The sequence below is a fragment of the Rhamphochromis longiceps genome, linkage group LG12 (genome assembly GCF_057381845.1).
Source record: "Rhamphochromis longiceps isolate RC_006_pf linkage group LG12, R_longiceps_female_GT1.1, whole genome shotgun sequence".
NCBI classification, from domain to species: domain Eukaryota; kingdom Metazoa; phylum Chordata; class Actinopteri; order Cichliformes; family Cichlidae; genus Rhamphochromis; species Rhamphochromis longiceps.
The window spans coordinates 34,437,710-34,460,971 of NC_140568.1; the positions used below are offsets into that span (position 1 = coordinate 34,437,710).

Consider the following 23,262-nt stretch of genomic DNA (forward strand, 5'->3'; position numbering starts at 1 on the left):
AACAAAACACGAAATAAATTTACAGCACATAATTTTGCTGCTTAACCACACACTGAAACCAGCCGTTTAGTGTCAAAGCTGCCTTTATTAGCCGACCCAAAAAGCACTTTACGGCTAAGCTTGTCTTTATCTTGCAGCTACGGAAGTCCCTGAAGGCAGCGTGAGTGGATCATGTGACCAATTCCTAACCGGTGTAGGAAGGATCATTTAGGCTTTTCATCCTGAAGGTAGCAGAGCAAGACGACAGAAAATGTGCACCAGGTAGTATTTACGTTTTATTTAAAATTCAAAACGGCTAATTTAACGGTTTTCTGACGTGCAGCTTTCTGCCGCATGCGCAGAATCGGATCCAATTTCAACATGTTTTGTATTTTAACCCACAAATAGCAGGCTGTGAAAATAAGATATATTTTACTGTAATATAAACTTAATGCAATAAGTCAGAGTGGTAATATAGCAAAAAGGAGGCCATATTAATCCACGTGTCTCACATAAACGCGTAGTTTTAAGTAGTCGTAAGTAGTAGTAATGATATTGCTGTGAGTGTGATTACTTGTTTAAGCACGTGTTTAACTGGCTTTGCACACAGCTGCGTGATATTGAATTTATTGTTTTACGTGTTATTTATTTAGTTAAAATGTGGATAAATCCGAACCTACCATCCTGCTTGCAGATATTTATTCATATCTAGTTTTCACTTTCGGTTACTTCTTCTAAGCGTCATATGATGCCAGAAGTATCTGACTCATGTGAAATGAGTCAGTCTCGTGAGTATTTTATTCCCTGTAAAGCGCAGGTTATTTGGTCTGGAGACAGTCATTTTAGCTCAAGCAACAAGATTTCTGGCTTCAAGTTGCATGGACAACCAAAGTCTAAACGTGTTTACCGCCACAGGAAATGTATTGTGTGACACTCCTTAGCAGCTGTAGACAACACAGAACCTTGGCCCACTTTTTTTTAATCAGTAGCCTGCATTATAAAAGACTGATTGTGCAACTCTGTCTTCTGAGATATCGTGTTAGGCTCTGCTGACATTGCAGTTTCTCTCTCCAGCGTCCAGCCCATCCAATGGACGAGCGACCTCAGGAACCAGAAGTAAGTATCAGGGCCCCACTTCCTCTTTGACTGTCAGTTTTTATTCTTTTGATTTTCTTAAAAGACCGTTTGTTTCTTCTTTCTAGTTTTGATGGGATTGTTTTAGTGACCCAGAGCCATGAATCCCTGCCCTCTGAACTTGAGTCCCTGAAAGCCCCACTGCAGGACTACAGTGCTGTAAGAGTCCGACTCTCTTCTTTCGACTATATATTTGCTTGCAGTTGTGCAAAAGATGGGCATAGAAGCTGGATTAAAACAATAGGGTTAAACAAATAAGACCACATTAAAATAAACTTGAGGAGAAGTTAAAATAAGGAGAAAAAAGGTACGTGTCAGTATATTTTCATGTTTTATGTCCTTGGAGAATTGTTACAAACTTAATGAAAAAGAAAGCAAGTCATGGCTGGCTGATCTCATCGGGCAGGGCATTCCAAATCTGATGGAAAAACACTTTCACATTTAAACCTTGTCTGAAACTTTCTATAAGGGCGTCACCAAAGCAAATAAAGGGCCAAATGAAATTAAATCATCTTAAATTGAACCAAGTGATTGGTAATCACAAGATCCACAAACCAAACAATAATCTCAATTTAAGCTACATTATATTAGATTTAAACAATCACTTTATTAAATCAGCACAGTTTTAGCAGATATTCGTCATTATATCTTGTTGTCATTCCTGCTACATTAGTGTGAAAAAGCATCACACAGTCTGTTATGTTACTGTGACAGTAAGAAGTTAAGGAAGTGTGATGGATGTGAGCAGCTGCATTGAAGGACCTGAAATTGCCTGCCCTCTAAACCTCAGTGTGACAGTGACGTCCTGCAGTCATGGTACTACTACTGCCCTCTACTGATGCATTGTGCTTTGTGGTGATTCTAGGTGGACAGCGGTCTGGGGGAGGAGGTGGTGGTCATCAAGGTCCCTGGCCTTCCTGGTAACCGCTTGGTGTTTGCCTCCACCGGCCCCGTAAACCGCGACTACGATGACATCAGGCGCTTCAGTGATGCAGCAGTCAACGGGATCCAGCGGTCAGTTGAAGGCAGCTGACTTTTTTTCTTCTCCTTCTTTGACTTGAATTGCTGGTTTACTTCCATGTTTCTTACCTCATGTGGTGTCTGTTTGCCCTTTCAGTGCCTTAAAAGCTGGCATGCAGCGCCCCCTGCTGGTGTGCCCTCCACACGCAGACTACAAGAACAACACCTTGGTGGCTGCGCTCGGAGCCCTTCATGCACTCTACATGGTGAGAAAATATCTTGATTGATGGTTTACCGTTTGCCAGTAATGACAGGTTTAGTGTATAAGTGCTATCATCCATGTATGGAAATCGAAAGGTGTGTGAGGTGGACACAAGCAGCTGCAGACACTACACACAGTCACTCTAGAGACGCTGTCCGCAATCATAATGATGCTGTGGCCAAGTTTAGAAATTGTATTCAGATAGTTTCCCTGTATGGAACCATGAATTAAAAACAAGAAAACGTATCTGTGTGCAAAAAGGACACTCATTCACCCTCTTTGTGCCCAAAAGCCTCTTGAAGTGAGAGAGAGCAACGTGAAAAAAAATGACCACAAGGTGTGTGTTCTGGGACTGTGGGCAGCGGAAGAGGCTCGGGGAACAAAGCTGGTGGAGCTGGCTAATGCTCTGGAGAATGGGAGGTGAGTCAGATACTTGAACTCATTGTCTGCACACGTTTCCTAAGCTGACCACATTTGGCCCCCTCAGACTGGCGTACCGTGACATCGGTGGATCAGACCCTGAACGTATGGCTGCTCCTCGTGTGGCTGATTACGTCCAGGAACTCTTTAAAGACAGCCCTGTGAAGGTAAGAACGAGTATTATTACATCTATATTCTGCTTTTGTTTTTTAAGAAAAATTCAGAATTTGGAATTTTTGTTGATTTTCAGTCTACAACTTTTTTTTTTTTTTTTAAATTTATCTTTGGTTCTTCTGTCACAGTTTAATCCACGTTTTCTCACCTCAAACCTCTGCGTTTGTTCACCGTCAGGTTGAAGTAGTGAGCGACCTGAAGACTCTGGAGAAAGAGTATCCGTGCCTGGCTGCGGTCAACCGCTGTGCCAACAGTAAGATGCCACTGACCCACAAAGCTGTTAAGATGGGTTTTTTTTTTTAAAGCTATCAAACTGATTTAATGTTTTCTTCTTTTACAGGTGTACCCCGTCACCAGGCCCGAGTCGTCAAACTGCAGTACTGCGGAGAGGGGCCGATCGAAAAGACGCTCATGTTGGTGGGAAAGGTGAGACTACACTCTTACGTGTCTGCCCTTGAACCAATTAAATCGCTTTATTTAAATATTATTCATATAACACCAGATCATTACAATAGTCAGCCCAATGTACTTCATATTATGAAGTTGAGACCCTACAAGATGATATTAAACCCAAAATGAAAACCCCCTCAAATATCATATAGTCATATAAAATATGAATGTTACACCATTTAACCTCAGAGCCCATGGCATTGACTAACTTCATGCCCACAATGAGCAGATATAAGCTTGTGATCAAAAGTGTATTTATCCAGATTAAAATGTCTCTCTTACGGCATGTTCAGAGTTTAGCACCAGCTAAAACAGAGAGCTAGTTTCTTCAGTGTTACACAGATTTGCTGAACACTTAACTGCTTAAATTGGCTGTGAGTTGCCAGGTTGTGTTGACAGATGGGCTAGAACTGTATGTAGGGTGTAGATTGTTTACTACATTACATATCCAATCTGGTAAACACCATAGAGGCGCAGATGCATATATTATTGATTCGTAACAGTGTTTGATTATTATGGGAGTTAACAGGAAGAATGGCATGCAGGAAGGTGTCAGGTAGGAAATCAGAAAGAAGTGGCGGGTATTCGTTTGTACTTAGTCAGCAAATGTGCCTCTGATGTGGCGTTTCCAGGGTATCACCTACGACACCGGTGGAGCAGACATCAAGGCTGGTGGCGTCATGGCCGGGATGCACAGGGACAAGTGTGGAGCTGCTGCTGTCGCTGGCTTCTTCCAGGTGAATAATCGCCTCTTTGCACCTGAACAATAAATACTTGGAATAAATATTCATCACTTGTGACTCGGCTATAAATCAGCTCTGCACGCTGCTGAGTCACCGTTAATAAAAACCTTATTAGATGCACAGAGGTGAATATTTCGCCTCCCTGCAGTCTTCAGAGGGCCGCTATACATACTGAGATTTGATACATTTTAAATGGTGGAGTGAAACTTTTGAAACTCCTCTTGCACTTCAGATTGTAGCCCAGCTGAAGCCACAGCACCTGAAGGTTGTTGGCGTGATGGCCATGGTGAGGAACAGCGTGGGTGCAGGTCAGTGGGCTTCCATTTGTTTTTCCACAATATTTCTGTGGAGTCTCGTCAGCTGACATTTTTTGATTTTACTCAGATTGCTACGTGGCGGATGAGCTGGTGGTTTCCCGTGCGGGTCGTAGGGTGAGAGTGGGAAACACTGATGCCGAGGGTCGTATGGTGATGGTCGACCTGCTCTGCGAGATGAAGGAGAAGGTCGGAAAGCTCGGGAGACATCTTTAGCTGTTAGTTTTCAGTTGCATTCCTTCTCAGCGTGACCTTACCTCTGCTCTCCACACAGGCAGTAAATGAAGTTTCTCCGCAGCTGTTTACTATCGCCACTCTGACTGGTCACGCCATCAGAGCCATGGGACCCAACTACTCTGTGAGTACTGCTGAAACTCAGACAATATCTTCAAGAGCTGTGTTTTTATTCAAGAGCATGTTTAACAGTTGAAATGAACCATTTATGTAAAGCCTCAAGCAGTTATAGCTGCTCTCTCTTTAAAACAAATTTCTTTTGATTGAGTGCTCCTTGCAAACAGAAGGTTTGAACAGCAGGCTAATGGGACTTCTGTGCTCACGGCCAGAACAGCGTGCCTGAGCTGAACATACGGAGGACATCTGCTCTCACTGACTTGTAGCCTAAAGTTAAAAAATAAATAAATAATAAAACAGATTGTTTAGAGTAATCTGAAGATGGAGCTTTTGGCTTACAGGGTTTCTTATGCATACACTAACTACTTTGGCAATGTTTAAAATGAGCATGCACTATTGTAACTAATTTTTTTTATCAATACAAAACAAAAAACAGTCTGAACACATTCCTCAAACCCAACCCACCCTACCCCTAGAAAACCAGATCAAGGATATGAATATAGTCAGACATTAACATATTTACTCAATCGTGTATAAAAATATGTTGTCATGTTGTCATTCTGTCACATGCATTCAGTACACCAATACTGCTCTGTGTTAGTAATGACAGCTTCCATGCTTATACTATACAAATTATATAAATGGTTGCCAGGTAACATAAAATGTGTTGTATCTGATCTAATTTAATTCAATTCAGATTTATTTATACAGTGCCAAATCACAAAAGCAGTCGCCTCAAGATGCTTTATATTACGAGGTAAAGACCTACAGTAATAAGAGAGGAAAACAACCCTCTGTGAGGAAGCACTTGACAACAAATCCTTCCATGGAGAGAGAGTGAGCCTTCTAGCCAACAGAGATAAGAAGGCAGTCACGTTCACTTAGAGAGATATCTAATGGGGCCACCCCAAACGGTGAAATCAATGGAGATGGATGTGCTGTTTGTCCACATTTTAGAAAACAAGCCAAAACATACAACAGTGGTCAGGATCCTCCGCATCAGTCACACGATGATCAGCAGACCAATGACCACTATGTACAAGTTTAAACTGGACTACAGTTTGCCCAGTTGGGTCTGAGGTAGATTCTCCCAAATCAGTTTCCCAGTTTGTTTTTAAGATCTTCTAAACTAGTCAGGTGATGCGTATTGAGAAAAGCATGGATTTTACTCATAATCTCTTTGTAATCAAGTTGGCATTTAGAAATCTGACCTAAATTTGTTGTTGTGGTACATAAACAGTAACAGTCTGAATTCTGAGCTAAATGAAACAAAGAATCTGTGACCCCTCCTTTATGATAGGAAAAAAAAAATAAGAGCAGTGTTTTAATCATCATTGTTGTACTAAGTTAAGTTTGGAACTTTTTGATTTAGATCATCATGGATAACGGACCAGCCCATCGCAGCGGGAACGCTGCTCAGTGGCAGAAAGGTGAGAAATATTTACAATTATAGATCTACTTACCTAAGGCTTCTCCAGCTCTTTCAGCTGGAGCTGAATCATTTTGTTAACAGTTGAGTTAGTTCACCTGTTTTGCCAGGTGTACAAACCAAAACAGCCAAGACAACTTCACTGACAGAGGAAACGCCGAATAACCAGTCCTTTAGTTATTTTAACTGTACAGATGATGCTTTGAATTACTCTGTTCTGCTCATTTCAATTACAGCTAAAACCATTATTCAATGAATGGACTCCTTGATTGCTGCATATTTACTCAGATACTTTGGTTAATTGGATTTCAATATGTTTTAAAAAATGAATTATGTTTGCATCGAACTCAGTTAAGACATAACTTTAGTGCAGACTACAGATTTATGGGACCTGATTTAGGGTCTAATTAATTAGAAAAATCTTCCCAGATCTTTACACAGACTGTCTAAAACAGGGCAGCCTTTCAAAGCTTATTTATATATAAATTGAATCATGTGACCTCTTTAGAATCTGTTTTCAACAGCTTTTAACTTTTTTTTTTTTTCGGTGTAACTATTATTGGAGCAAATTATAATGATATTGTCAGTGAGACCACTCCTGTTGGCCTAGCACGTTTTTGTAGTTTAGGCTTTCATAAAATTGCAGTACTACCGTTTTCCCAGCAGATGCTGCTATTGTAAGAATTGCAAATACTTGAAAAGAAGTAAAAGCACATTGCTTCATAAACCTCTTTCCACCAGTGCAGGGTCCTATCTTGTTCCTGTTTCATGCATTCAGCCCACACCACTATAAACCTGCTGATCTCATAGCTGGAACCACTGATGTTAGCTGAGGGGCAGCTGCAAGATACCACTGATAATGTCTGCTGTGACTTTCATTCTGTGAAATGACCCTACCTTGTCCTATACTAGCACAATGTTGCCTTCAGTTGGCAGAACGCTGCCTTTGATTTACACTAATACATGGCCTTCTCCCTTGCAGCCGGAGAGGTGCTGGGCGATTTGTTTGAGGTGTCTACTATCAGGCGCGAGGACTATGAGTTCCACAAGGGCCAGTCTGAGTACGAGGACATCCTGCAGTGCAACAACCTGCCATCCTCTGCTACACCTCGAGGACATCAGACACCTGCAGCTTTCCTCATCATGGCTTCAGGACTTGACAAGGTGCTTGCTGATTTTATTCATCTGCTATTCATGTGAAATGTGTGCATTCGTGTGGAATGACCTGTGTTACCTTGTGCGTGCCCACCACAGCACGGCGTGGATTCTGAAGCCCCTCTGCCGTACTCCCACATTGACATCGCCGGGTCCAGCGGTCCTTTCCCAGGTGTACCAACAGGAGCCCCAATCGTCACCATGGCAACCAACTACATACTCTCTGATCTCTAAACAGAGAAATTTAGTCTCTGCACTTAAACCCTGCACAAATTTCTTCCCATCCAATTACAAAAGAAACACCTGCTACAGCACCTAAAAAATTAAAAATAATCTGTCCTGTTTGACATGAATTAATACCTCAGACTGCTTTTCTGTAAGACTGTTTGCTGCTTCATATCCGAATCAAGTGTCAAACCAGCCTGTCAAGTGGCCTGAATCAGTACATTCTCAGGGGTTAAATGGCCGTGCAAACGTAACATCCTTTTCTATGTGTGCCTGTATGTATGCACCAGACTTTAGATGTGATTTGTGTAATTTGTGACACCATGTGCTTGTCAAACCAAGTACTTCATCAATAAAAAGGTTTTTGAGGTCTTTGTGTTCTCTCAACGTAACTTGTTTTCTTACAAGGAGGAAGCCCCATTTTTATTGCCTTTGGACCAAGTTTAAAATAAAAAAGGAAGTGATGGATTTTTATTTTTATTTTTTTTTTTAAACTGGAAAATCCTAACTGATGTTCAAAATTGTTGCACTTGTAGTAAACCTATTTTTAAAAAGACTAGATACATTTAGCTAACTATTAAGCTTTGTAAAATTTTGAATAGTTAGGTGATAGCTACAGTTAATTTACACATTTAGCATGCAAAACAGTCATATTACAGTGGTCATTTTATATGACAAATACATTTTGTTGTTTATATAGAACAAGTACTTTGGATGTGAAGATTAGCTCCCACTTTGATTTAAATTCAATACTTTGTCACTGAAAAGAAGTCTAACTACAGATTGAATCTGACTGATACCATAATATAAGAAAAAGAAGTTAAATCACAACAGTGTGTCTCAGTTTTGTTTTGTAGTAAAATAAATTGCAGCTGCTACACTTTGGACTTACATTTTAAGAAATAAATGTACTGCTCATTGCCCAGATTGTCCTGTATGTATAAAACAAAGTTGTTGTTTTTTTTTCTTTAGATGAACAAGAACTTCCATCCATCCATTCACTTCCGCTTATCATTTTCAGGGTCGCGGGGGGCGCTGGAGCCTATCCCAGCTGTCATAGGGCGAGAGGCGGGGTACACCCTGGACAGGTCGCCAGTCTGTCGGTTGTTCAGTCTGACGTCACTAGCCGTATCTGGGTCTAAACTCTGCTGCAGGTCCATATATCAAATGATCACTGTGGCATTACTGAGAGTTGAAAAACTGTCTAAAGTCTTTCATCTTTAATAAAATGATCAGCGTTCTGCTCTACCAGGTGTAACAATTGAGTTTAGCATCCAGGCATCCATGAAAACGGAATTTATGTCATTTAACGGAGTTAGAAGTTAGCAGGGAGTTAGCTCGCTAGCTTCTATCTAAATACAATATAGCATGTCCTGACTGCGGGGTTTTGGAAACAAATTAAAACGTACAGCTCTGCTATCACTTCCAGCATAAATGAAGACAGAAAACTAAACAGCAGTGATGTTTGTAGGGTTACTGAAGTTGGGCTAGCTGGTATATAATGATGTGCTATGTGACCGCTAGCGACACAGCTATGTTAGCATAATATAAACAAGCTAACTTTTTTTCCACTCGATAAAAGTTAACGTGAGTGTTCTCGGTGGTCAGAAACAAATGTAATCGCATGGCAGGATGCTGTAAAAGGACCAAACTTCAGCCGGGAGAACAACTGAGATAATCCATCCACAATACGAGGTTAGTCGTTCATATACTGCTGCATGGGCTGAGCTGTAGTTACATCCTAAGGTTTTAAAAACTGAGCTTAAATAAATGATTAGTGGTAATAAAAGCTGAGGGAGGTCAACAGGGATCACTGACTGTTTTAGGAGCTTTTTGAGATCAAATAGAAGAAAATACATAACATTAAACATGTTAACAACACAAAAGCCATATTACTACTTTAGACCCGGAAGTAGGATTCGTCGCGTCATCACTGAACAACCGGGACAGACAACCATTCACACCTAGTGGCAATTTGGATTATCCAATTAACCTATCCCCACAAGCTGCATGTCTTTGGACGGTGGGAGGAAGCCGGAGTACCCGGAGGGAACAAGAACTTTTATGGTATTTATTCATGTATTTCTTAATTACTTTGGTGTTGTATGAATGGCTATGGGAAAGGTCTTTATCGGTACTAAAAGCCTGTAAAACGTCTGAAAAAAATTCCAAAACGTGATGCCCACATTTTCCAAAATTATCCAGTGGGCCAGATTTGAGTTTTTGCTAGGTCGATTCTGGCCCCCGTGCCCTATGTTTGACACCCCTGCTGTACAGTGTTGTATAATATTCTGTATAATTTGTCCAGGTTACAAAATTGTCCTCTCCAACATGGCTGAAATAATCGCCCACTCTTTTAAGCGGTTGTGGCGTCGACAAGGAAACGGAAATGACGCAATCGCGCCCCCGAATCATTAAAACTGGCTGTTAGCGCGCGCTTCCAGCTTAAACTCCTCTGTACCGTGAAAGTGGTAATCACGTGCCGTGTCTGTGCTCGCCAGCAACACAAAACCTGAGCTCTCAGAGAAGCCTTTCTCATCTTTTCATCTGCGCAGACATAAAACTCCACAGCAACCATGTTCGAGGCTCGCCTGGTCCAGGGCTCCATCCTGAAGAAGGTGCTGGAGGCTCTGAAGGATCTGATCACAGAAGCCTGCTGGGACGTCAGCTCGTCCGGCATCTCCCTGCAGAGCATGGACTCCTCTCACGTCTCACTGGTGCAGCTCACTCTGCGGCACGATGGCTTCGACTCGTACCGCTGCGATAGGAACCTCGCCATGGGAGTCAACCTGAGCAGGTGGAGCACATATACCAAACATAAAAAATAGAGCTTATAGGTAGAAAATACTGTCTTAACACCGTTTGATGCCAGCCCGTTGCTGGTTCTTGATGGGGCTTAGCTAAGAGGAGTTTCTGCTGACTAATGTCCCCAGGTTGACAGGTTGAGTTGTCAAAGTTTATCGAGTCTAATAACACGGAAAAAAAATGGCTGCTTGGTTTGTGACGCGGTCACTATTTTTGAGTCTCACGATCGCTTTTAGCCCCTTTTAAGCGCACTTTATTACATCTTAATGCAGCTTCTGATGCTGACAAAGAACAAGGCCATCTTGGCGGAGTTGCCCGGGCATGTCTGCCTCCTGAACTTAGTTAACTCTTTAGTGACCGCTCTGAAATGGCGCGCTTTGTATATTAGATGTTGTTAAGGGGGCAAAAACATTTTAAAGTTTAAATTACGATTGGAGCAGTTTGAGAGAGTTCCGCTGCTTTGTGATTGCGCGGTGACAGCGTTTTAGCGCCAAACTGTGCGCCGGGATAGTTGGCGGGAATTGTTGTTGAACCCGGGAAATACCACTTCCGTTCCTACGTCACTGCCTGTTTAGTTGTTTACAACGCTTTTTAATCGGCAAATTAGACTGTTAGTAATATTTATTTTAAACTGTTTTATTGTTTAGCCTGTTGTCGCTGCAGGTCCTTCTTTTAAAAAGAGAACAGACTGAATGATATTTTTATTTAACTACTCACTACTTGTTGAAATTTTCAATTATATTTTGCGGAAAGGATATGATTTATTGTGTGAATGACGTGGTTATATTAGTTATTTATTTAGTTTTGTTGTATTTTATAATGCAGCGAGACTAAAGTTTACTGATTTATTTTTTTTACCTCTCTTATCCAGTATGTCAAAAATCTTGAAGTGTGCCGGAAATGAGGACATCATCACCCTCAGAGCAGAAGACAATGCAGACACGCTCGCCCTCGTCTTTGAGACTCTCAGTAAGTTTGAATTCTATGTTTATTCAGTAACATCAGTCTGACTGGTGGTGTCACGGTGGTGTATTTACCGCTTCTCTTCAATCTTGCAGACCAGGAGAAGGTGTCAGATTATGAGATGAAACTGATGGACCTGGATGTGGAGCAGCTTGGTATTCCGGTAAGTCAGCTGTTACATCCTCAATTTGTATACGGCAGGGTTTTCCTCACACGGTTGCTAACCTTTCCATGTCTGTCGGTCCCTCCAGGAGCAGGAGTACAGCTGTGTGGTGAAGATGCCCTCCGGGGAGTTCGCTCGCATCTGCCGTGACCTTTCACAGATCGGCGACGCCGTCATGATCTCCTGCGCCAAGGATGGAGTCAAGTTCTCCGCCTCAGGCGAGCTGGGCACAGGAAACATCAAGCTGTCCCAGACCAGCAATGTGGACAAAGAGGACGAGGCTGTGAGTATGAGAGCTCAGCATGTTTTGGCAGACATGGGCAAGACAATTGCATAAAATTTACATGTGAAATAATTAAAATGTGATGGTTTAAATATGCATTTTGTGCTCCGTTTTAACTGGCTCCTGGTGTAATGTGCTATTACTGCCAGAAGGTGGCAGTAATGCACTCACAAGCTGTTCAACAGTAAAAACGCAATAAAATAAAAAGAGAGAAATACTGACCTATGACTGGATCAGTTTAAGTTTCTACCAAGAAGTGACTTTTGCTGTTTGTACAGAGTACAGGTGGAGGTTGAAAGCTCTGCAGATGTTTCAGTGTCATGAATTCATGACTGTTTATTTAAAGGCATCAATTAGTTACCAGCAGATTTAAGACCAACTTTTTTTTTTTTTTAATTTAAATAAATCAAGTATTCTTAAATATTTGTTGCCATCTTAATGCTGAGACAGCAATTAAGGCCTTTACTTTAGAGCTTCTTATTTACTCTATGAGCTGGTGATCTGAGTGAGTGTGGCAGCACCTGTTAAGTTCTTGGCTCTTCCCTTCCTGTGTTTAGGTTACGATTGAGATGAATGAACCCGTCCAGCTGATCTTTGCCCTCAACTACCTGAACTTCTTCACCAAGGCCACGCCACTCTCCAAGACCGTCACTCTCAGCATGTCCGCTGATATCCCCCTGGGTACGTGCATCTGCTCTTCCCTCAAATGACTGCAGGATTCTTCGTTTGGTGTGTCGTGGCCTAGACTTGACTGTTTGTTTTGTTTTTCTCCCTACAGTGGTGGAGTACAAGATTGCTGACATGGGGCACATCAAATACTACCTGGCACCGAAGATTGATGAGGAGGCTTCTTAAGGTGTTTCTAACAGACCAAAAAGGGAGAATAGAGAAAAGCGAGACGACTGCGACTTGTCCCGAGTGATTGAAGCACTGAAGTGATCTCATGGCGGTCGATCACTCTGCCCCGAGGTTTCTGATCTGCTGTCCGCGGTGGAAGGTCGGCCTTTTATAAGCAGCCAGCTGTCAGCTGTATGAATGGTGCCATCTGCGTGATGCAGTGAAGCCTCAGAGCACCCGGCTCTGGTCCAGACATCCCCAGTGTAAATGTCAGCACTTGCTCAATCTAAATTAGAGTCGCTCTCTATTTTTGCCCGTTTTTGGGAAAGCAGATTTAAAATGTCATATTTCCTTTTCGTTTTTCCTCCCTTTTTTTCTTTTGTAGATAACACATTTGTAAATACTTCCTGTGGTTCAGCACTGTCAGTCAAACGCAATGTTTTTGTATTCATGGATTCATTCCCAAATAAATAATTGAGGTTGTTTAAAAATAATTTTGTCTCGTTTTTCTGGACATGTGTGAATATTCTTTCTGTATTTATCACACTCCTTGCAGATCTCTAAGCTGTTATGCTCATTTGCACCAAGGTACAGACCTACACAGCTTTTTAAAAAAGTTTTTATCTTTTATGTTGAGCACATTGAGTTTAGGTGTAATCAAATGTAGGATCTAACACTGACACTAGCTGTAAAATGAAATGTTTCTTTTTTGCACCATCTGCAAACCACAGCGACGTGAAATTACGGCTCAAGAAAGGAATCAAATCTAAAAAAAAAAATCAAAGTTTTTGTGATTTGGAAACAAATAAACAAAAATCCTCTAAGTATTGTCATTCCTGTCTGTTGACTTGTTATAAATAGTTTTGTTTTTTTGAGAAACAGGTCATGTTCTCTATTTAAAAACAGGGTTTTGCTAAGAGTTAATAAGAATGAAAGCGATCCATCTGGCCTGTTCATCATCAGAATCATTAAGAAAAAAGTAAATAATGTCCTGTTTTTTTGGGGGGGGTTTCTCTCACATTCACAAGCTAAGAAATGTAAATCAGTTCTGTCACTGCACAGTTTTTATCAGTTGTAAAAGAAAAGACCCAAGTTTGCATTTAAGGTTATAAAACTTGATCAGCAAACTCTTGTTATTTTTCCTAAAAACCTCCCCAAATCGTATTGATTCAATCTTCATTGAGTCAACATGATGCAGTAATCAGAAATGGCCACTAGGTGATGCTCTTCTGCTACTTCTGATTTTATTTTTCGGGTGAAACAAATGACCTGCAAAGTTAAAAACTGACTAAAATAGTTTTTTTTTTTTTATTGCAATCCTGATGATTTTCTTCCTCATTCGGGAATTTTCCTTTGCAGGAAAGACTGTGCACAAAAGATCTTCATGGTCCAAAACACAATTTTGCAGTTTTCAAAAAGTATTTCAGTTTATTTTGCACTTAAATCTAACAGCTGCCCAGCATCCTTTTTCATAATCTGTTTCCAACTGTGTAACTGTGAACTCACTGCATTTCAGTTATTCAACCAGACAAAGGGGATTTTAATGGATTTTCCCAGAATCGCAAACATCATAGATAAGCTGTTTGAGTCAGGGTCCTCTGGAGCTTCAGCTCTGTGCCCCTGCAGGTCGATGACCAAACTGAACAAACTTGTGCATATTCAGAGAAATCACTTAACATGCAGCAAGAAATGCATCTGAGAAACAAGAGTGTGTGGCTGCAGCTGATTGTGTTATCTGTGTTGGAGGGCAGTAGGCACTGTAGAGTCCGTTTAATCCTCATAAAGCTTTAATCTGACTGGCAGACGCATCTGGCACGGCCTGTGTTTCATTACACAAAGCAGTCTGCCACATGACATAACTACAAACTAGCTGGTAGTGTTAGTAAATATCAAGCTAAGAGATTGGAAAAATTAAGGTAGCAGATTTTTTTACTTCAATTTCACAAAGCAATTTTATAAAAACAGGGAACAAAAGGCAGAACAGAAACATTGTTTTAACCCAGAATTGTACAATAATTGTTTTAGTCTTGATTTACTTGTTTTTAATGTTTTTGTTGGAAACTAACATTTGAGCAGCAGAGGCTTACAAAAAGACAGAAGTCTTTTTGATTAGTCTACCCAGACATGTTATAATTGAGAGACTCAAAGAGGCCTGAAATTTAATATATGGGAGATTTCAACAACAGCAAAGAAGGTGGTAGAAACATGGCTTCCAGGTTTCACTGGTGCTTCTATACATGCAGCTTTTATGCAATGGAGACACCTGAAAACATGTAAACTTAGCTTCTTTTTTCCCCAACTTTATTATAAATCCCAAATTTTTTTATTTTTGTATATTTTATGTTAATTTCATCATCGTCCCTACGAATGCAACATTATGAGCTCCAAACAAAATCTTTGAAAGAGCACCACAGGCCTACCAAAGACCAGTCGTAGGTCATGTTTTTGTTAGGAAAGTTAATTGAAATAAAGCCTCATGAAAAAACTTTAATTGTTAATGTTAATTAGCTTAGTCCTTGTAAAAATAGATGATTTAGCATAGCGACAGCAAAGTGAAGGTTTAAGGTTTGTAGAAATTCAGACTGGGTAAAAAAAAAGGCTGTAGTTAGCTTAGGCTAGCTTACAGACTAGACACTTGTCTTAACTTGGTAATCGTTCTTAAACCTTTTCTGGTGCAATAAAATAATTTCAAGATTAGCAGATTTGAACCCAGGCTTCTGCAATGGGTCTCCTTCAGACATGATCCCTTTATTTTCCAGTCAGTCTCCAAGGCCCCCTAGTGGCTCGGCTGGGGAGCATCCCACAGTTTAACAGCCAATTTCAGGCTTTAGTTTAAGCCAACAAGTTTAAGGCTACACTGAGCTTTGCATACAGACTGGATACAATTAAGGCCATCGCAAGTAGGTAGGTATCTACCTGCAATACCACATGATATGTACCTCGTTTAATTTAAAGGGTAAAAACATGTCCTTAACAGGAGGGCTAGCATAACTTCATACAATGCTGGGGCTTGGGGCTAGCTGTAGATGGCTGCTCCTGGCCTATAACCACCTGCTTTGTTTTCTTGTCTGCAGATAGGTTGTCCTGGCCTTAGTTTAGCCTAACATCTTGGACAGTTTAAAAACAGCATGAACCTTCATGTGTGCTCTATGCAAAATGAACAGTGCACCATGTATCTTTAATCCATACAGAAAACTGAAGCATATCTCCCGCCTAGCAGTTGCCAGGAGACTGAGAGGGTTAGTTAATGCTCAGTGGCAAATTGTTTGTTTATGTAAGGATTAAACAGTATACCACGGGTTAATTGGTTAGCTTTAGGGATGAAGGATTTTGCTCTTTCAGGACCTAGTCTGGCTGTGTGCGCGTGTCCAAACTTGGTGGTATGCTTTTTACCTAGTATCAGTCTTCTCATTGTTACCACACAGCAACAAAGTAAATATTTCCCAGACTTTTTCCTTTGAGAACATTTCCCCATTTAGAGGAGTTTTCTCATCTTCAGGCTGTCAGTGAGCAATCTGACTTTGCTTTTACCTGTCCCAGTTGAATAAAGGATAAAGGCAGCCAGAGATAAGGGACAGCAGGGGAGAGACAGCGCAGATTATAACCTCACAGTAGACTGCCTGCTTTTGTAATCCCAGACTCCATCTGAATTTTTCTGCTGAAAGGGCTGAGCTTTCACCCAGCGCCACGAAAAGAGGATTTTTTTAATGCATTCATTCATGTCAGATAGATCTGATGAGATGTGCTTCATAACTCCTAGTACCTGAATGTCTAAATTCATTCCAGCACTCACTAGCTTTTTACCCTCTAATGAAATGTTCCACAGAGCCGTGCGTGCAGCTGTGCTCGCATTATTTTACTTCCTAAAGTACATTGTGTCTACCTGATAGAGCCAGTGCTTCAGATAAGAGCAGAAGTGTGTTGTCTCCAGATGCAGAGGAGCGAGGGAAAAGATGGGACTGTCATTTTAGGAAGTGACCGATAAAACAAAGCGACAGCGCAGCCATTTAAGCTGCCTCAATATTTAATTAAGCACTGCCATCCAGGTTAAGATTAATCACGTCCTGGAAGAGAGCGAGGAGGGTTCAGCCTGATTGGGGTTTCCACGCCTGAATTGGCCACAATTTTAAACGGCGTTATCAGCCGTGCTTTATAATAATGTCAGAGCTGTGTGTCTGAGTTCTGCTTAATGGACAGAGCCGACTTTGACAAAATCAGGCCACTCAGATAATCTGTCTGTGACTCAGAGCTCCACAGCGAGTGTGTGACTTTTGTGTCGTGCTGACTTGATATTGTTGGAAATCGTTTTTGTTTTCGTCTATCTAATTAGATTACAGTTACCGTAGATTGTGTTCTTAACAGATATAATCCAGAAGGTGATAATTACCACCCAGTCTTCAACACTGATTATTTGTCTTAACAAGCACAGTGAACCGCTTATTATCTGAGCCAATACTTTTTAAAATCTTCTTATTTAAGCAGCTCGAGGCAGCACAACTCAGAGGAACATTTCATATAAACACTGGGATTATTTATACGCTCTCGACAGCCACTTTGTTAGGTACAGCTGTTCAACTGCTTGTTAACACAAGTATTTAATCAGCCTACCACATCACAGCAACTGAATGGATTTAGTCATCCAGACGGGGTTTGGATGACCTGCTGAACTTCAACTGAGGATCTGAGGGGGAAGAAAATGTGATTTAAGTGGACGTGTTGTGGTTGTAGTTGTGCTGGTTATTTCAGAAATTGCTACTGGGAATTTCCCACACAACTCGCTCCAAGGTCATATGAGTTACTGTTTCCTAGGAAGACAACAGTAACTCAAATAACCAACTGCTACAATAAGCTATACAGAAGAGCATCTCTGTGTGCACAACACATCAAACCTTGAAGCAGATTAACTACAGCAGCAGAACACCACACCGGGTGACTGTCCTGCTAGCAAAGGACAGGAAGCTGAGACAGAAGATTGGAAAACCGTTGCCTGGTCTGACGAGTCTCAACTTCTGCTTAAGGATGATATGCAACGTCACATAATCTCAAACTGGTTTCTCAAACTTGCCAGTGAATTCACTTTCCTCAAATGGCCTCCACAGTGGCCAAAGTGGAGATTTGCATCATGGATGTGCAACCAGCAAATCTGCAGCCACTGTGTGATGCTATCATGTACTTTACACACAGAGTTTATCACTCTAATGGATTTAAAGAACTTTAATCATAATTCAGCTGAAAAAAATAAATACATGAATATGAATTGAGACATGTGGCAGCCTGGGAGTGAGGACTAAAAGGCAAAGTGAGAGCGTTATTATAAACAGAATGTCTGACAACAATTATCTCATTTATTCTGTTTTAGTAATCAAATTTGATTAATTAATTACATGCCATCCCCCATCACTAACATTTGAATAAACTGTATGCAAATTAGCAGCAGAGCTTGGAGTTTTCAAAGCAACATGATAAACAAGTATCAGAGAAGTCACCTGAAACTGAAACAAGTGCAGACGGAGTGAGTGATGGTATATAACAGTATATGGCCAACACAAGAAACAAGTGCAAAATCCAGTTTTGTTTCACAGTGACACCAACCTGTAGACTGAGGCGGGAAGTAAAAGTACAAATACAAATACTTCCAGCCTCCAAACATCAAACTGATCTGAGCCTAAACACATGAAAGGCAGTCCTGTTCGTTTATTACTCACCAGAGGATGGAGCATAGAAACTCAGAAATGGAGAAAGATAAGAAAGACAGGAGAGGAAGAAGAGAGGTTAGAATTAAAGGTAAGGAAAGCTCACATGTAAGTCCTCATGTTTTAAAATCAGATGTTGTGTCTGAACATGGGATCTTTTTTTTTTTTTTCATATTGTGAAACATGCTGCATAGCAAACTGAGATAGACTAACTGTGTTATTTAAAGGCTGCATGTTAGTGCAGGATAAAGAGGTTAGTTTGCTGTACTGTGATGGGTTTAAAGTAAAGAACAATGTGTAACTGGTGCACAGTAGCTGTGATTTCATTGTCAGAGTCAAGCTGAGTATAATTAGAATCTACTGATATTATTTATTATTATGTTAATACAGCACAAGGTTCAGTTAGCGTTGCATAAAAATAGAAACGTCCTCCAAAGAACTACTTTTTACTTTCTTACTTTGAGTACATTTCAGAGCCTGTATTGTTTTACTTTTACTTGAGTTAAGTAGTTGAATCAGTACTTCAACTTTTACTAAAGTATTTTTAATAGTAGTATTTCTACTTGCCAACTCTGCCTGTAGAAGATTATCTTTTGGGATTCAGCCAAACTAGCTGATTCCTCCATTTCTGGTCTTTGTGCTAATCTGTATGGACATGAGTCAGGTATTGATCATCAGCAAATAAGCACCTCCCCCAAATGTCAACCCATAAAGGGGGCTTGACAGAGCACAGGCTCCTGCAGGGCCACTGTCAGAGATTAATCAGTGTCGCTCTTCACAAAGAAAAGTTTGAGGAATCATATCTCACACAGGTCTGTGGCTGAACCTTTGGACCTGCTCCCGGTCAGCCTGTTGATATTAGATCTTGGTCTTAATATTATCATGTAAGTTCAGAAACACGTCTTTATTACCAGAAATACACTCAAAACCATAATCAAATGTTTATATTGTTTGTAACATGTCTATATTTGTTAATAGATGGTGCTCAGATGTAATTGTATTTCACTGTTGAATATTTTTATGCATTTTTACTGTAGTAGGCTTTCGCTTCTTCAGGATGTGGACTGTTGTATTCAAGTGAACCAGATGCCTGCTGGTTTATCATGAGGTTGCGTTCCTGCATCGCTCTGACTCGCTCCCTCTCCTCTGTCTGGCCTTTAAATTGCTTTCTGGAGGCAGGGGATTTTGGCCAGGAAGATAAGGGGAATGGGATGAAAGACTCTGCCTGGCTGTCTATCTCTGTCTTCTTCTGCGAGGCAGGGGGAGTCAGAGACAGAGAAGAGAGCAGGTTGTTCTCGGTCAGGAGATGCCGGCAGCATCTTTCAAACCCATTTCACACCACTATCGGCCTTATCAGCAGCAACGAAACAAACCGCTGGTGGATTTAAAGTGTCAAGCCATACAGTGGATTCTCTCTGAAAATATCGCCTGTATAAAGTGCGAGTGCTGCAGAACAGATGAAAGTCTGTCCAGTAAACAGATTTATGTTGTCGTGGTTTGCACTTCTCTTGTCAGCCAGTCAGGTCCCGGAGGGTCAGTCCCGACTCTTAGACCTGACTCTTATATAAGCCCCCAGTGCTCATCCGTCTGTGCATAAGAGCAGGTCACATGGATTATTGATGCCAGCAAAGAGCAAACAAGGCCGCACATGGCAGAGACATGCCAGTCACACACAATCCACAGTCTGCCTTGCTTCAGACTCCTCTCTTCAGTATTTCAGATGTTATTCAGTGGGATAAATGTGTGGATGTGCGGATGTGGGGATCCCCACAAACCCACCAATTTAGCTTTTTATGCACCCCATCCACAGTACATGCGTATCCACCTCCTCTTCCTCCTCCCTGAGCCCTGATTTTGCACAGTATGCCTCATAGCTGACATATGTGTATTTCTGACTATGCTCGGCGTGTTGAAGTCATCCCCGCATGGATTAGCATATTAATGGGATGTCCTCTTTGTCCCTGTTTTCTGTCACTCAGATTTCACAGCAGCAAGGGAGAAGAAGAGGCGATGCAGATGGGGAGGAAGATGCCCGCAGAGGCTCAGGAGCCACATCTGGGTGTAAGAAGTTCAGGTGGAACAAATAATTAATGCGGTTGTTTGCTCTTACTGTGTTCACCATGACAGTTATGTGTTTCTAAGCTTAGCTTATTTCCTCATTTTAAATATAGAAACTAAAGCACAGAAAGAAAACACACATTCACATTCCTGTTTGGACACAAAGTGGGAACAGAACTGAATAGAAATGAGCAATCACGAGAAGAGCCCAACACGTGTTCATGTGACCTCAAAATTTTACTCAAAAAAGCTTTTACTTAGTGAATTTTTAAATAACTGGCGTGTTTATACATTTTCAGACAAGTCATCAGGTTTTGGAATAAGTGGGTTATTTGTACGAATGTATGGACCCAAATGATTAAAGTACATAACTACGTAAGCAAGAATTAAATCAGGATTCAGGTAAGTTTCACTCTGGTAAGCATTGCTGCACAGAGACTGAGCAGGGGATTGGATTTTCCTTGACAGCTTAGTGTTTTTTGATAAATCCTTATAAGAAAGTGCTCAGTTTTCTTGGTGTGAAAGCTCCAATCTTGATCCAGCCTTAGCTCACCACTGGCAGGTGAACAAGAACTGCAAAGTCAGATCACTTGGGAGGTAAGTTACTCAGAGGGAGTGAGTCTCATAACCACCACAAAGGTGACGACAAACTGACAGAGAGTGGAGGTTTAAGCTGGCCTTTTGAATCCAAGAGTAATGAGTAGATGGGAGACCAGTGTGCTGACTGAGAGGAGGAGGCAGGAGCAAAACCAGACCTGTAGCCAACTCCACCTGAGAGCGAAGAGAGAGGGAGATGAGCTGGATTCTGCTGGAATCCTAACACTCGGTGGATAAAGTGATGAATAAATATACACACAGAGCCTACTGGCATGGTGGAGAGGTTCAAAGAGCAAGAGAGAGATGTGAAGCTTTGCAGCTAAATAGCCCTTCATATTGAAAGGGTGTGTTCCTGTTTGTTTCTGGGATATCTTTATGCAGATCTCCCCTCTATCCTTTCCTCTCACACACCAACTACCTGTCCTTGTGATTTCAAGATTCAAAGATTTTCTATTGTTAGTTTGCCACATTTACGGGGCATACAGGAGAACTGAAACACTGTTTCCCCCTCACCTTAGTGTAAAAGAAGAACTATTGAATTGTCCCCGATTGAAGACAAAAGGGGACAGAGCCTTTCAGTCTGTTGCACCAAGGCTGTGGAACAGTTTACCACTACAATTACGTTTGCTTGACTCTGTGGATTCTTTTAAAAAACAGTTAAAAACTCTTCTGTTCAAACAAGCCTTTTGTTGATCTACATATTTTATTTTATTTTTTTTTACATTATTTACATTTGATCTTTTACATTGTATATAATGTCTATTGATTTTATTGTTTATTTTAATATTTTAATATTTGTGTACAGCGCTTTGTGATTGCCTGTCTGCGAAAAGCGCTTAATAAATAAAGTTTACTTACTTACTTACTTACTTACTAAGTGAATACCAAAAGTATTCACTCACTCATCCAAATCATTGAATTTAGGTGTTCGCTTCCACGACCACAGGTGTATGGAATCAAACATCTAGGCTTGCAGACTGCTTCTACAAACATTTGTGAAAGAATAGGTCACTCGCAGGAGCTCAGTGACTGTCGCAGGATGCCACCTGTGCAACATGTCCAGTCATGAAATTTCCTCGCTGCTAAATATTCCACAGTCAACTGTTAGTGGTATTAGAACAAAGTGGAAGCGATTGGAAATGATAGCAACTCAGCCATGAAGTCATAGGCCACATAAAATCACAGAGCGGGATCAGCAGAGGCTGAGGTATATAATGTGCAGAGGTCGCCAACTTTCTGCAGAGCCAATCGCTAAAGACCTCCAAACTTCATCTGGCTTTCAGATTAGCTCAAGAACAGTGTGTAGATAGTGTAATGAATGGGTTTCCATGGCCAAGCCTCACATCACCAAGTGCAATGCAAAGCGTTGGATGCAGGTGTGTAAAGCTCACCAAGTTTGGGTTTTGGTGGTTGCCAGCACAGCGGTACTTCTCTGACTGCACTGTGCCAAATGTAAAGTTTGATGGAGGGGGGATTATTGTTTGGGGTTCAGGAGGACTCAGTTTGGTGTAAGAACTTGACTGGCGTGCACAGAGCCCTGACCTCAAACAGATATACACCGTTGGGATGAATTAAAGTGGAGCCAGACCTTCTTGTCCGTTCTAAGTGTTTGACTTCACAAGTGCACTACAGGAAGAATGGTCAAAATTCCAACAAACAGACTCCTAACCCGTGTGAAAAGCCTTCCCAGAAGAGTTGAAGCTGTTTTAGCTGCAAACGGGTGGGCCGACATCATATTAAACCCTATGAAGTAAGAATGTTACTGAAATTCATATGCATCTGAAGTCCGATGAAAAAATACTTTTGAAAGTATAGTGCATAAAAAAATCTAACCTATGTATAATAGTAGCAGTAGTGTAAGCTATAAATTAAATAAATAGAGTAGCTTTTGAGCCTGGTTCTCCTGGAGGTCTCCTCAAAAGCGAATTCTTCCTCTCCACCATCATCAAGTGCTTTTTCATAGGGGATCCTCTAATCATTGGATCTCTCTCTTTAATATTGTAGGCTGCCGCACAGTACAAACCCCTTTGAAATAACGCTTCTGAATTAAAATTGAATTGAACTGTTTGATATGTGATGTGAGAAGAGGTGTGATGTTGCATGTGTATGATGCAGTGTTGCTCAAGCTGCCTGCCTGAACTAGCATGCAGGCTCTGGTGCATATTTCCTCTTCATTTGCACATATCAGAGTGCACTGAAGACAATTATTATCCTTTATCTAAAAACGCAGCCCTGTTTTCAGGTTTGTGATGACACATTTCTCGCCT

The 23,262-nt window shown here is 41.1% G+C and overlaps 2 protein-coding genes across 2 annotated transcripts; both read left to right on the forward strand.

The window, feature by feature from the left end:
• The first annotated feature begins 147 nt into the window (after positions 1-147).
• Positions 148-7,968, forward strand: LOC146657694 (putative aminopeptidase W07G4.4). Its single transcript, XM_085425974.1, has 16 exons — positions 148-261; positions 1,054-1,095; positions 1,182-1,272; positions 1,979-2,127; positions 2,231-2,339; positions 2,628-2,755; positions 2,823-2,922; positions 3,107-3,182; positions 3,270-3,355; positions 4,012-4,116; positions 4,355-4,430; positions 4,507-4,625; positions 4,711-4,794; positions 6,160-6,217; positions 7,199-7,380; positions 7,471-7,968. The coding sequence occupies exons 1-16, from the start codon at positions 251-253 to the stop codon at positions 7,603-7,605; spliced, it is 1,551 nt and encodes a 516-aa protein (XP_085282100.1). The 5' UTR covers positions 148-250; the 3' UTR covers positions 7,606-7,968.
• Positions 7,969-10,026: 2,058 nt separating this feature from the next.
• On the forward strand, positions 10,027-13,141 carry pcna (proliferating cell nuclear antigen). The gene is made up of 6 exons (XM_085425978.1): positions 10,027-10,393; positions 11,273-11,370; positions 11,460-11,527; positions 11,616-11,810; positions 12,368-12,491; positions 12,589-13,141. The coding sequence occupies exons 1-6, from the start codon at positions 10,173-10,175 to the stop codon at positions 12,663-12,665; spliced, it is 783 nt and encodes a 260-aa protein (XP_085282104.1). The 5' UTR covers positions 10,027-10,172; the 3' UTR covers positions 12,666-13,141.
• Positions 13,142-23,262: the final 10,121 nt, after the last annotated feature.

What these genes read in the sequence shown, in the direction of transcription:
- LOC146657694 (XM_085425974.1), top strand. An exon ending in AGCGACCTCAGGAACCAGAA is followed by an intron (nt 1,096 to 1,181) that starts GTAAGTATCAGG and finishes TCTTCTTTCTAG; the next exon opens with TTTTGATGGGATTGTTTTAG. An exon ending in GGTCAACCGCTGTGCCAACA is followed by an intron (nt 3,183 to 3,269) that starts GTAAGATGCCAC and finishes CTTCTTTTACAG; the next exon opens with GTGTACCCCGTCACCAGGCC.
- pcna (XM_085425978.1), top strand. Translation starts at nt 10,173, where the DNA reads ATGTTCGAGGCTCGCCTGGTCCAGGGCTCCATCCTGAAGAAGGTGCTG. An exon ending in ATGGGAGTCAACCTGAGCAG is followed by an intron (nt 10,394 to 11,272) that starts GTGGAGCACATA and finishes TCTCTTATCCAG; the next exon opens with TATGTCAAAAATCTTGAAGT. An exon ending in TGGACAAAGAGGACGAGGCT is followed by an intron (nt 11,811 to 12,367) that starts GTGAGTATGAGA and finishes TCCTGTGTTTAG; the next exon opens with GTTACGATTGAGATGAATGA.